At 44.3% G+C, this 12480-nt stretch overlaps 1 protein-coding gene across 1 annotated transcript in view; it reads left to right on the top strand.

Moving 5' to 3' along the window:
- LOC124606335 (arylsulfatase B-like) overlaps positions 1–12480 on the top strand; it is a 335977-nt gene that overhangs the window by 240374 nt on the left and 83123 nt on the right. Inside the window, exon 4 of the mRNA XM_047138318.1 lies at positions 10575–10734. Within this exon, the coding sequence (XP_046994274.1) occupies positions 10575–10734 (160 nt within the window). The remainder of the gene's footprint in view (positions 1–10574; positions 10735–12480) is intronic.

Genomic DNA, 12480 nt, shown 5'->3' with positions numbered 1-12480 from the left:
ACGGCACCACCGAGCTGCCATGGTGGAGGAGTACCTTGAAACAGAAGATATCAGGCGAATGGAGTGGCCTGCCTCTTCTCCAGACATAAACCCCATCGAGCACGTCTGGGATGCTCTCGGTCGACGTATCGCTGCACTTCTTCAACCCCCTAGGACACTTCAGGAGCTCCGACAGGTACTGGTGCAACAATGGGAGGCTATAACCCAGCAGCTGCTCGACGATCTGATCCAGAGTATGCCAACCCGTTGTGCGGCCTGTGTACGTGTGCATGGTGATCATATCCCATATTGATGTAGGGATACACGCGCAGGAATCAGTGGCGTTTTGTAGCACATGTGTTTCGGGACGGTTTTCTCAACTTATTACCAATACCGTGGACTTACAGATTTGTGTCGTGTGTGTTCCCTATGTGCCTATGCCATTAGCGCCAGTTTTGTGTAGTTTTACGTTGTGTGGCGCCACATTCTGCAATTATCCTTTATTTATGAGCATGAGTGTAGAAGGAAACAGAATGAAAATGCACACAGGTCATATAATCAACTGTCTTTATTTGAAGATTTTTGTGAATACAATGTATAGCAACGATAAGATGCTAGAAATGTTGTTCATTTATGCAGAATGTAACTTAGCCGAATGTAAGTTAGAGGAACGTTATTGTAATTACAGTCATGTTAACTCCTGTTTTCAAGAGTTTTAGAAACCCACTGAAAAGTACATCATTCCATACATACTTGCTCCAATGTCTCGGTTGATGCAAGATTTAAGAATACTACCCATGCAACAAAATTACGCTCTCGTGTGCCTATTACACTTTACCGAAAACGTCATTTCAGTGTCTTGAATCGTTCACGAAATAAATAGGATACAGGTTTTAGATCACTCGACCTGAATAGTGGTACTTACTGTCATATATTTATGTCTATTACACCTGTGGTGCACAGCCGTCGTATTCCAGCTCCAGTGTCTGGGAGCTTCTGTTCGAGACGACGCTGGGTCGATATCCGACACATTTGTGAAGACAGCCGCTAGTGCCCTACTGCTGCCCCTGCGGTCGCCTCCGCCATCACTCAGTGTTCGGTAAACTGCGCTTCCTAACTGGAGTAAAACAGTCCGTCATTGTTCCGAAAATGTCTAAAAGGCGGAGCGCATAGAATAAGAACCTAGGCGAAGCTATCCTCAGTAGCTCTAGCGATACAGGCAATGTGATCTAAGGTTATTCATTTCAAATTACTTATTCTCCGAATATTTTTACACTCAGTTCTACACTCAGTAAATTTCATTATGTTATGTGCCGGAAAATACTTCTGGTTTCATTATAATTTCCTCACTTCGCTGCCCAAATTGCGAATGGTGTGTGTAAAGAGCGACTCTCAGTAATCTCAAAATTCTCTGATTTTCCCGTTTCGGTCATTTCGCGAGCTGTATGTGGGAGGAAATAACATGTTGCCTGAATCTACGTGGAGCGTACGTAATGGAAATGTTAACAGTAAATTACTCCCTCCTGCAAAATGCTTCTCTTGTTGCGTCTGCCACAGAGATTCATGTGCAAACCTGGAACCCTCTCGCGCTTACTAATTAAGCTGCAACAATATGCTTAGCTCTTCTGTGGATTTTCTCTATATGCTCTTTTAATCCTACCTGATATCGATCTCAAACAGGCAAATAGATCGAATAAGCCACTTCTTTTGTTCATCAATTACGTTCCCTTAGCACCCCTGGATGTTGTATATTTATTTCGGTTTCCAGTGATTGGTTGCCAATAGCATCATATGCCTTTCGGTCTTTTTATACGCATTACTTTACATTTGTTTGTTTTGATCGTCAGCTGCCAGTCTGTGCACCAGTCGTAGTTCCTTCTCATGTATTCTTGCTTTTCACTACAGCTTTCTGGAGTTATGTCTTTCCTGCCCACAGCAGCATCATACGCCACCAGCCCTGTAGCTCATCTGTAGGCTGAAGAGTATCAAATCTCGTTTGATACCTACTCTCTAGTCGTCCAATAATGGCATGGTACTGCATCTTAATTTTTATTGATCCTTCCTTTACGGTCGGCTTAGTTTTCGAGAACATTCTGTCCGATCAGTCTGCATAACAAAACAACGTGTGTTTTCTATATTCATCAAAGATATATTGTCATGCTGGAGGGAACCTGCTTCTCTTCCAATCTTCTCACTACAGCTTCTCATCTGCAAATGACTGAGTTGGCCAAACACCGGTTTTAAAAGTTGGAGTAAAAATTACACATCTTTTTGACTTCACTCTACCTCTCTTACAAATGAAGAAGGGCTTGTCAGTTTTGAAATTTTGACAACATTTTTTGTACCTCCTATCGCAAAATGAAAACATGGCGTTTTTCTTATGTTTTCTTAAGCTGCAATCTAGTAATTTAACAACATAAACATAATAAATTTGAGAGCACTGTATATTGTGACAGCCATATAGTATGTTTGGTGACATACGAGAAGAGAAAAAGAATAGAATTAAAAACGTGTTAACGATGGCAAAGCTTTTTTGAAACCTTTTTGCGTAAGACAAACACAATGCCTTGCATGAAAGCGGAGTGAGTGTGAAAGAGTGCTGTTCTGTTGTGAAAGTCGGTTCGTGTCGTTTGCGTATGAATTAAGGAGAGTGACGAGTTTCAGGGTCTATCGATGTAACAGCTGTCAGTGTGATTACCAGTCCTGTCGCTAGATGTATTTCCACAACATTCGTGACAACTGAACCCTGGAGAGATAACCTGGAATCGATGATAACAACAGAGGCTGTTGGCAGGCTTAAGAAATCAGTATGGCGCGCATTTAACGTTACTACGATCATTTGATTCTTTTATCATATTTTTATGTTTCTTTGCTATTCATCATGCGTGACATTACTCTGGTACTTTTATCACCAAGTGAATCACATATTTATTTTTGCTTTTTTGCTGGCCCTGACTTATTCCCAAGATTTTATTAAGATTCTTCAGCGTGGGACTTTTCCTGTGTCAAATAGTTTACGTTTGCCAATTTTTCATCTCTTTACCCATTCTAATTCCAAGCTGAGGGTACAAATATTCTTTTGAATTGACTCTCCTTGAGTTACTTCTGACGGTAAAAACTTACAGTTCTTGCACTTCATGACACGTTCCAGTCCATTTCTGTTTTGTCTGTTTCCATTCACTGCAGTTTCGCAACGGATTAGTAAAGAGTGAATCTTAATCGGATCCTTTCACAAATTTTTATGTGTACATACGTAAGAGGTATATGAAGTTGCATTTCAGGGGCGATGAATGATTGAACTGACTTGTAAGTTTTATACACGTTACATATTTACACTGCCTATCTCTGATTTACCAGGTTTTTAATTCAGAATGGTTCCTTAGAAAGATTACGCTTGTTTTCATGCATTTCCATTCTGAAACTGAGTAAATGTCACGTCTCGAACGACAGTGACGTCGAAGAAGCTTTTAATTCAAACCTTTCTTCGAAGCTGTGTAAACGGAGTCATTGAACAAAAGATCTGCATAAATGGACGCAATCGAGCATCGGTATGATATTCCCCAACGATAATTCAGCTCGTAACTTCCCACCACTTTAGTTCACTTCGCGAAATGTTGCATGTAGTTCAAGGCGGTCTTTTATTCCAAAATATAATATGAACTAAAAGACATATTTATCTCAGTGCTTAGCTTGTATGCGAGGGAGTGCTGAAAAGTAACGGCTCCGAATTTTTTATGTGAAAACTCTTAAAGCCTTTTTAAATAAGACAAACGTTATTACCGTTCTACATCTGTACTCTTCATTTCTACATATGTATTTATCAACATAGTCACCCTTGCGACAAATACATTCCTCCCAACGAGAGACGAGTTTATTGATACCATCATTATAAAATGTCTGACTTTGTTGACGAAGCCTCAATCTCACCTCTACTTGCACCGCTACATCATTACCAAAGCGAAGTTCTCGAAGGTGTTCTTTAAGTTCCGGAAACAGATGAAAATCGGATGGGGCCAAGTCTGGACTGGATGGAGAATGATCGATGACAGTGAACCCAAGGCATCGGATTGTAGCATCTGGCAGAAGCAGAGAGTGCTCCGTGTGTGGAGGAGCTCTCAGAATTAGAATTCAAAACTCGACTACAGCACGTTGTTTCTCACGCACCGACATAATTACACACAGCATTATTACACGCTGCAATTTTGAGTCCTCTAGCGGCAGAGGACTGCGGATATGTAGCCATGAAGAATAAGGATGTAGAATGTTAACGTTTGTTTTATTTAAAATGCTTCAAGAGTTTTCACATAAAAAATTCGGATACATTACTTTCCCTCGTAGATAAAGCAGTAGTTGTTAAATGTTTTTTACTTCTTCAGTTCTTTTAAGCAGATTTTTCGTTGCTGCAAATACTCATCTTTGGAATTTTCTCTTCACAAAATAAATCGGAAGATTCCTTTCAGTAATGTACTACATTTAGTCATTAGTGTACACACCGTTCACATACTGAGATCTGTACCAACTGACTACCTCCTTTACCACTACTAATAATACACCGGTGACCTCTACTACTACTTGTTTCAGCAGAACTGGCTATTACACCACTGGGGGTACTAAAGGAATCGCTAGTGTATTTTAGAAACTATAACTCTGAAATTTCCTGGCAAATTAAAAATGTGTTAGACCGCGACACAACCCGGAATCTTTGGCGGTGGTAATGGCGTAAGTCATGCCTAGGTAGCCCAGTCGGTCACGAAATTTCCCAAGAAAGGCAAAGGTTCCAGGTACGTCTCCTAATCCAGCACACAGTTTCCATCTGTCAGGGAAATGGCACACTCCGCTGCAAACTGCAAATTCATTCTAAAAATGTATTACTTGTCATCACTTACATGTATTATAGTGGATATTACTTTTAAAAAATCATTTGATCAGTGTTTAGTAATTCATTTTAAAAGGCACAAATTACGTGAAATTTGAATAAAATATTTACACTGACAATTGAATGTTAAAAATTACAGTTTCACGTTACAATTAACTTAAAAACAACAAAAAAATTCATTCACACAGGATAATGAGGAAAGATGTTATAAAAAAAGCTATGAGTAGTATGTCTATGAGGTTTGTGGCTCACAGTTTACATCCTTAGTGCCGTTCCATCGTTAGTACTGTCTCTGTGCACACACCCTGATGGCCTAGGTAAAGGCCGCGCGGTCTTGTCACAGTTCGCGCGGGTCCCCACGTCGGAGGTTCGAGTCCTCCCTCGGGCATGGGTGTTTGTGTGTTGTCCTTACCGTAAGTTAGTTTAAGTTAGATTAAGTAGTGTGTAAGCTTAGGGACCGATGACCTCAGCAGTTTGGTCCCATAAGACCTTACCGGAAATTTCCAAATTGCTTAGGTAAAGTAGGAGGGCGGCGAGTGTAGCGGCAGGATGGCAGCTGGCGAATTCATGAACACACACACACACACACACACACACACACACACACACACGCACACACATCTTATTCTTCCAATCACAGCTCAGTATTTCATCGGCTCTTGATATTGTGTCTGGCAGAGATGCACACAGATAACTATCAAATGCATCACAAATTTCCTCCTTTAACATTACAGACCATCCCTTCTCTAATTGTTCTTGGCAGTCCACTTGCAACAATAATGTTGTCACAAAACTGTTTTGAGAGCAAGACGGACACTTTGGGTAGAGAGATCAAACTACTAGACCAAGACGGCAGCTACAGTTTTCGTGCAGATTGGCTGTTTTTCATTTTTTACTGTGATCAAATACTGGGCTGCGATGGGGAGAACAAAAATGTGTGTGTGTGTGTGTGTGTGTGCTCCGACTCCCATCCTGCCGTCACTCTCGCAGTCCTGCTCCTGCATCTAGGCAACCCAGGAGTGTGATGTCATGGAGATGGTACTAAGAATCGTAAGGCACTAAGCTTATAAACAGAGAGCCGGAAGCCCCATAGCCTTACTACTGCTGTCTATGCAAATAATTTGATAATACATCCTTACACTGATGCGCCAAAACATGATGACCACTGTCCACTGCTAGTTTGTACGCTTCCTGGTGGCGCTCAAGGTACGTGACGCGGTGATAGAAGTATGTCTGTGGAGAAGAGACGAACGGGGAATCATTCTAGCGACAATAAGTGGTGCAAATGCGGAAATCCGCTGACTTAAGCGACTTTGATAATAGCCAGACAATCGCGGCACAGAGACTGGAAGTGAGTATCTCGGAAACGGCGAAGCTGATCGGCTGTTCGTGTGCTACTGTCGTGAGCATCTATGGAAATTGGTTGAAGAATGCTGAAACCACGACTAGGCGTCAAGGAGTTGGACGTCCATACCTCATGACGGAACAGGGTTCGGAGGCTTGCCCGCTCTCTAAAGCAGGATAGGTGGCGGTCCGTGGCTGGTCTGACGACAGAGTGCAGTGCTGGAGCAGACACAAGTGTTTTGGAGCACTGTGTTGAACATGGTGTTACGTAGCGGAGAACGCCTACATGTTCCCATGTGGACCCACCAACGTGGTCAGTTATGATTACAGTGGGCAAGAGATCATCTAAATTGGGCCGCAGATCAATGGGATCGTGTCGCTCGGTCGGATGAATCCCGTTTATTGTTAAACAAGGTCGATGGTGTCATGTCCAGATCGGGCCAACGGCTGCTCGAAACATGCAGCGCGACACGGGCGCAGGCCGGTCAGAGCAGTCTTATGTTACGGGGGATATTCACGTGGGCTTCCACGGGGCTGCGGTAGCAAACGAAGGCACCATGGCAGCTGCGGACTACGTGAACATTATTACTGATCACCTGTAACACCATATGCTTGACGTCCTTCCCAAGAGCGGTGGCTTCTTCCAGCAGGATAATTGTCCCTGTCACAACAACAAAATCATGCTGCACTGGTTTGAAAAGCGTGATACTGAACTCACGTTCACATATTGGCCATCAAATTCGGCTTATCTGAATCCGATGAAACCCAACTGGGACGCTATCGCGCGCCAGAACCGCGCTCATAAGCCAGACGCCCGTAAATTACGGGAAGTGTGTGATTTGTGCGTAAGCATCTGGTGCCACGAATCCCTGGAAACGTATCAAGTACTCGTCAAATCCATGGCACGCGGAATTACTGCTCAATTACGTTCCAGAGGTGGACCAACAAGCTCTTAAGTAGGTGCTCATAATGTTTTGACTCATCATTGTATAAGTATTCTTTTATATATATATATATATATATATATATATATATATAAGAAAGTCGGGTTAGTTACACTATTTATAACTCAAGAACGGCTGGACCGATTTGGCTGAAAATTGGAGGAGAGGTAGGTTAGCACCATGAGGCGGACATAGGATACATTTTATCCCGTTCGTCCGCTATAAAACCTGGTAAAACAAAAACGCATCTGGCATGGAATAACAAAACGCAAATGTCACCTAAACGACGGCTGGACCGATTTGGCTGAAAATTTGTGGAAAGGTAGCTGAGAACCACGAGACGGACATAGGATACTTTTTATCCCGTTCGTCCGCTATAAAAGGTGGTATAACAAAAACGCATCTGGCATGGAATAACAAAACGCAAATGACAGCTAAAGGTCTATGGTTAAGTAGCAGTATACACTCCTGGAAATTGAAATAAGAACATCGTGAATTCATTGTCCCAGGAAGGGGAAACTTTATTGACACATTCCTGGGGTCAGATACATCACATGATCACACTGACAGAACCACAGGCACATAGACACAGGCAACAGAGCATGCACAATGTCGGCACTAGTACAGTGTATATCCACCTTTCGCAGCAATGCAGGCTGCTATTCTCCCGTGGAGACGATCGTAGAGATGCTGGATGTAGTCCTGTGGAACGGCTTGCCATGCCATTTCCACCTGGCGCCTCAGTTGGACCAGCGTTCGTGCTGGACGTGCAGACCGCGTGAGACGACGCTTCATCCAGTCCCAAACATGCTCAATGGGCGACAGATCCGGAGATCTTGCTGGCCAGGGTAGTTGACTTACACCTTCTAGAGCACGTTGGGTGGCACGGGATACATGCGGACGTGCATTGTCCTGTTGGAACAGCAAGTTCCCTTGCCGGTCTAGGAATGGTAGAACGATGGGTTCGATGACGGTTTGGATGTACCGTGCACTATTCAGCGTCCCCTCGACGATCACCAGTGGTGTACGGCCAGTGTAGGAGATCGCTCCCCACACCATGATGCCGGGTGTTGGCCCTGTGTGCCTCGGTCGTATGCAGTCCTGATTGTGGCGCTCACCTGCACGGCGCCAAACACACATACGACCATCATTGGCACCAAGGCAGAAGCGACTCTCATCGCTGAAGACGACACGTCTCCATTCGTCCCTCCATTCACGCCTGTCGCGACACCACTGGAGGCGGGCTGCACGATGTTGGGGCGTGAGCGGAAGACGGCCTAACGGTGTGCGGGACCGTAGCCCAGCTTCATGGAGACGGTTGCGAATGGTCCTCGCCGATACCCCAGGAGCAACAGTGTCCCTAATTTGCTGGGAAGTGGCGGTGCGGTCCCCTACGGCACTGCGTAGGATCCTACGGTCTTGGCGTGCATCCGTGCGTCGCTGCGGTCCGGTCCCAGGTCGACGGGCACGTGCACCTTCCGCCGACCACTAGCGACAACATCGATGTACTGTGGAGACCTCACGCCCCACGTGTTGAGCAATTCGGCGGTACGTCCACCCGGCCTCCCGCATGCCCACTATACGCCCTCGCTCAAAGTCCGTCAACTGCACATACGGTTCACGTCCACGCTGTCGCGGCATGCTACCAGTGTTAAAGACTGCGATGGAGCTCCGTATGCCACGGCAAACTGGCTGACACTGACGGCGGCGGTGCACAAATGCTGCGCAGCTAGCGCCATTCGACGGCCAACACCGCGGTTCCTGGTGTGTCCGCTGTGCCGTGCGTGTGATCATTGCTTGTACAGCCCTCTCGCAGTGTCCGGAGCAAGTATGGTGGGTCTGACACACCGGTGTCAATGTGTTCTTTTTTCCATTTCCAGGAGTGTATATCATTAATTAAAAATTTAAAGAAATAATCTGTATTTTCTTTGAATCATCATTAACAATGCCGCGACCAATGCGAATAATTCAAGAAGGATACAAAGCAATGTGAATGAAAGGACTGAGAAGAACAACAAATTGCCCGTGAAGGGCGCCGCGTTAGTATGGCTCGACTTCGTGCTTATCAGTCACAAGAGCAAAGTGTGGCAGCCCGTGAAACGGCTCGGTTGGCAATGCATTCTTTGGCGGAGGAGCCTAAACCACGAACAAATATTTTTAAAAAATATAAAATTTTGAATTGAGTAACCTCTTTTTTTTAAGTTGATTGAAAATGACAATATGTTTTATTTTAAAAAAGAATTTTCCCATATGTAAGAGTAACTGTAAATATTGTCACATCAGAAAAATATACTCTTGAAAAACAAGAGTCCCGCAGCCCCACGTCTTATCTATATTAAGCATAATGTTTGAGGTCATTCACTCCAAATTGCACTACCTAATCCGATCACTGATAATTATAAAGGGGTGAAGACAAATTATTTAAAATCTTTTGCCAGTCATTTGTCCAATTTTATCTACACAAACAACTCCTAATCGTTTCCTTGTAATAAGTAGTGAAATTGGTTCCAAAAAAAGGTTCAAATGGCTCTGAGCACTATGGGACTTAACTTCTGAGGTCATCAGTCCCCTAGAACGTAGAACTACTTAAACCTAACTAACCAAAGGACATCACACACATCCATGCCCGAGGCAGAATTCGAACCTGCAACCGTAGCGGTCGCGCGGCTCCAGACTGTAGCGCCTGGAACCGCTCGGCCAGTCCGGCCGGCAGTGAAATTGGTCTTTTATTGTAAAACAAAACCAAACAATGTAAAATGTCTTGAAAGTTTGTGGTTTAAATCTTCAATATCCATGTTTTCACACGGTCAGTTATATGTCGCATGTTCACGGATCGGAAGAACATCTGCATTGTTTGTTCTTGCGCCTGATAATAAAACAAAAAATGTCGTGTATCACAAGGTACTTAATTGAAGAGTGGAAGCTATGCACCAGAAAACATAAAGAATAAAGAATCATTAAAATACTTAATTTTTTTATTTGTATTTCCTAATAAAAAAATTGAACTTAACATCCAAACTCTGATTATTTATTGGCTTCAAGACAGAACAGAGTCGCCGGGTCAGCTAGTCACAAATAGTTTTGTAGCTAGTTCTTCACCATATGTTAGCAACTTTTTTCCAATTTCTTTTCACTTAATATAAAATACATGATTTTAAGCTAACTGTATTCAGAAGGCGAGTTTCTTTCCATGTATTCCACTTTTACAAGCTCATTTACTCAAAATTAGGCCTGTGAGCAATATATTTGCGATTATCTTTATTTAACTAACTGATAGTTCAACTGCATCAACAGTTGTTGTGACCAACCGCAATCTTTGGTGCTGCCCGTCCGTTACTTAAAAAGTGACAGTGTTCTGTTTTTGTGGGCTTTAAGGAACACGTTACTGTAATAACAGTGTTTTGTGCTACAGAGAAATCTTTCCTTGACAGGGGTTCAATGACGTGGGCTTCCACGGTTCGAACCAGATCCCGACGCCGAACATCGACGCGCTGGCGTACGCCGGGGTCATCCTGAACCGCTACTACGTCACGGCCATCTGCACGCCGTCGCGCAGTGCGCTCATGACCGGCAAGCACCCCATCCATACGGGTGAGTCGCGCAGGAGCCACCTCTACATCTGCATCCAAGCGCTTACCCCCTTAAATGAGTATACTGGTCGCTTTGGAGCGCTGTATATAGTGTAGAACTGGTACCGTTGAAGTACGTCAAGTTAGTGAAGCAATGTACATGTGCCACTCGGTTGCTACTTCAGGGCTCCTGGAAAATCCCTATTTCAGTTGGTAAGAGCTGGTGGTAAGATCCGAGTGCAGCGCCGACTTCACGAACTCATGGACCCAAGTTGTCAACAAGGCAGTGTGCGCGTTGGTGGTAGCTCCATAATGGTGTGGGCCGTGTTTATGTGGAACTGACCGGGACTTTTGGTGCAACTGAACCGATCATTGACTAGAAATAGTTATGTTCGACTACTTGGGCACCATTTTCAGGCATTCGTGGACTTCGTGTACCCAAACAACCATGGAATTTTTATGGATGACAATGCGCCTTGTCATCGGGCCACAAATGTTCGCGATTGCTATGAAGGATATTCTGGACAGTTCGATCGAATGATCTGGCAAACCAGACCGCCCAACATGAATCCCACTGAAAGTTTATGGGATGTAATCGAGAGGTAAGTTCGTACACAAAACGCTGCACCGGCAACTCTTTCATTGTTATGGACCGCTATAGAGGCAACATGCATTTATGTTTCGGGGATGTACAACGACTTCTTGAGTCCATGCCACGTCGATTTGCTGATTACGCAAGGCAAAAGAAGGTCCGACACGATATGAGGAGGTATCCCATGACTTTTTTCGCCTCAGTATGAAACTGCTCGTCTTCAGTGGGCCAAACAACACAGAAACTCAACAGTAGCCGTATACGTGTGTACTGCGGTCCGAAGAGCCACCATTTTTCCTCTCTTCAAATTATGTAAGGCGTCGAGTGCGCTCCCGGCCCGGTGAGGCGTTTAACCCGTTAGGTGTGGAGGGGGTGTCGTTCAGGCTGTATGTGGTTCTTGGGTGTTTTATGTGTGGCTTTCGGACCATGACACGCGCCTATTCATTCATTTTCTACATCTACATCTACATTTATACTCCGCAAGCCACCCAACGGTGTGTGGCGGAGGGCACTTTACGTGCCACTGTCATTACCTCCCTTTCCTGTTCCAGTCGCGTATGATTCGCGGGAAGAACGACTGTCTGAAAGCCTCCGTGCGCGCTCTAATCCCTCTAATTTTACATTCGTGATCTCCTGGGGAGGTATAAGTAGGGGGAAGCAACATATTCGATACCTCACCAGAAACGCACCCTCTCGAAACCTGGCGAGCAAGCTACACCGCGATGCAGAGCGCTTCTCTTGCAGAGTCTGCCGCTTGAGTTTATTAAACATCTCCGTAACGCTATCACGGTTACCAAATAACCCTGTGACGAAACGCGCCGCTCTTCTTTGGATCTTCTCTATCTCCTCCATCAAACCGATCTGGTACGGATCCCACACTGATGAGCAATACTCAAGTATAGGTCGAACGAGTGTTTTGTAAGCCACCTCCTTTGTTGATGGACTACATTTTCTAAGCACTCTCCCAATGAATCTCAACCTGGTAGCGGCCTTACCAACAATTAATTTTATATGATCATTCCACTTCAAATCGTTCCGCACGCATACTCCCAGATATTTTACAGAAGTAACTGCTACCAGTGTTTGTTCCGCTATCATATAATCATACAATAAAGGATCCTTCTTTCTATGTATTCGCAATACATTACATTTGTCTATGTTAAGAGACAGTTGCCA

Source organism: Schistocerca americana, chromosome 3 (assembly GCF_021461395.2).
Source record: "Schistocerca americana isolate TAMUIC-IGC-003095 chromosome 3, iqSchAmer2.1, whole genome shotgun sequence".
Classification (NCBI taxonomy): domain Eukaryota; kingdom Metazoa; phylum Arthropoda; class Insecta; order Orthoptera; family Acrididae; genus Schistocerca; species Schistocerca americana.
This window is presented reverse-complemented; position numbering and strand designations above follow the sequence as displayed.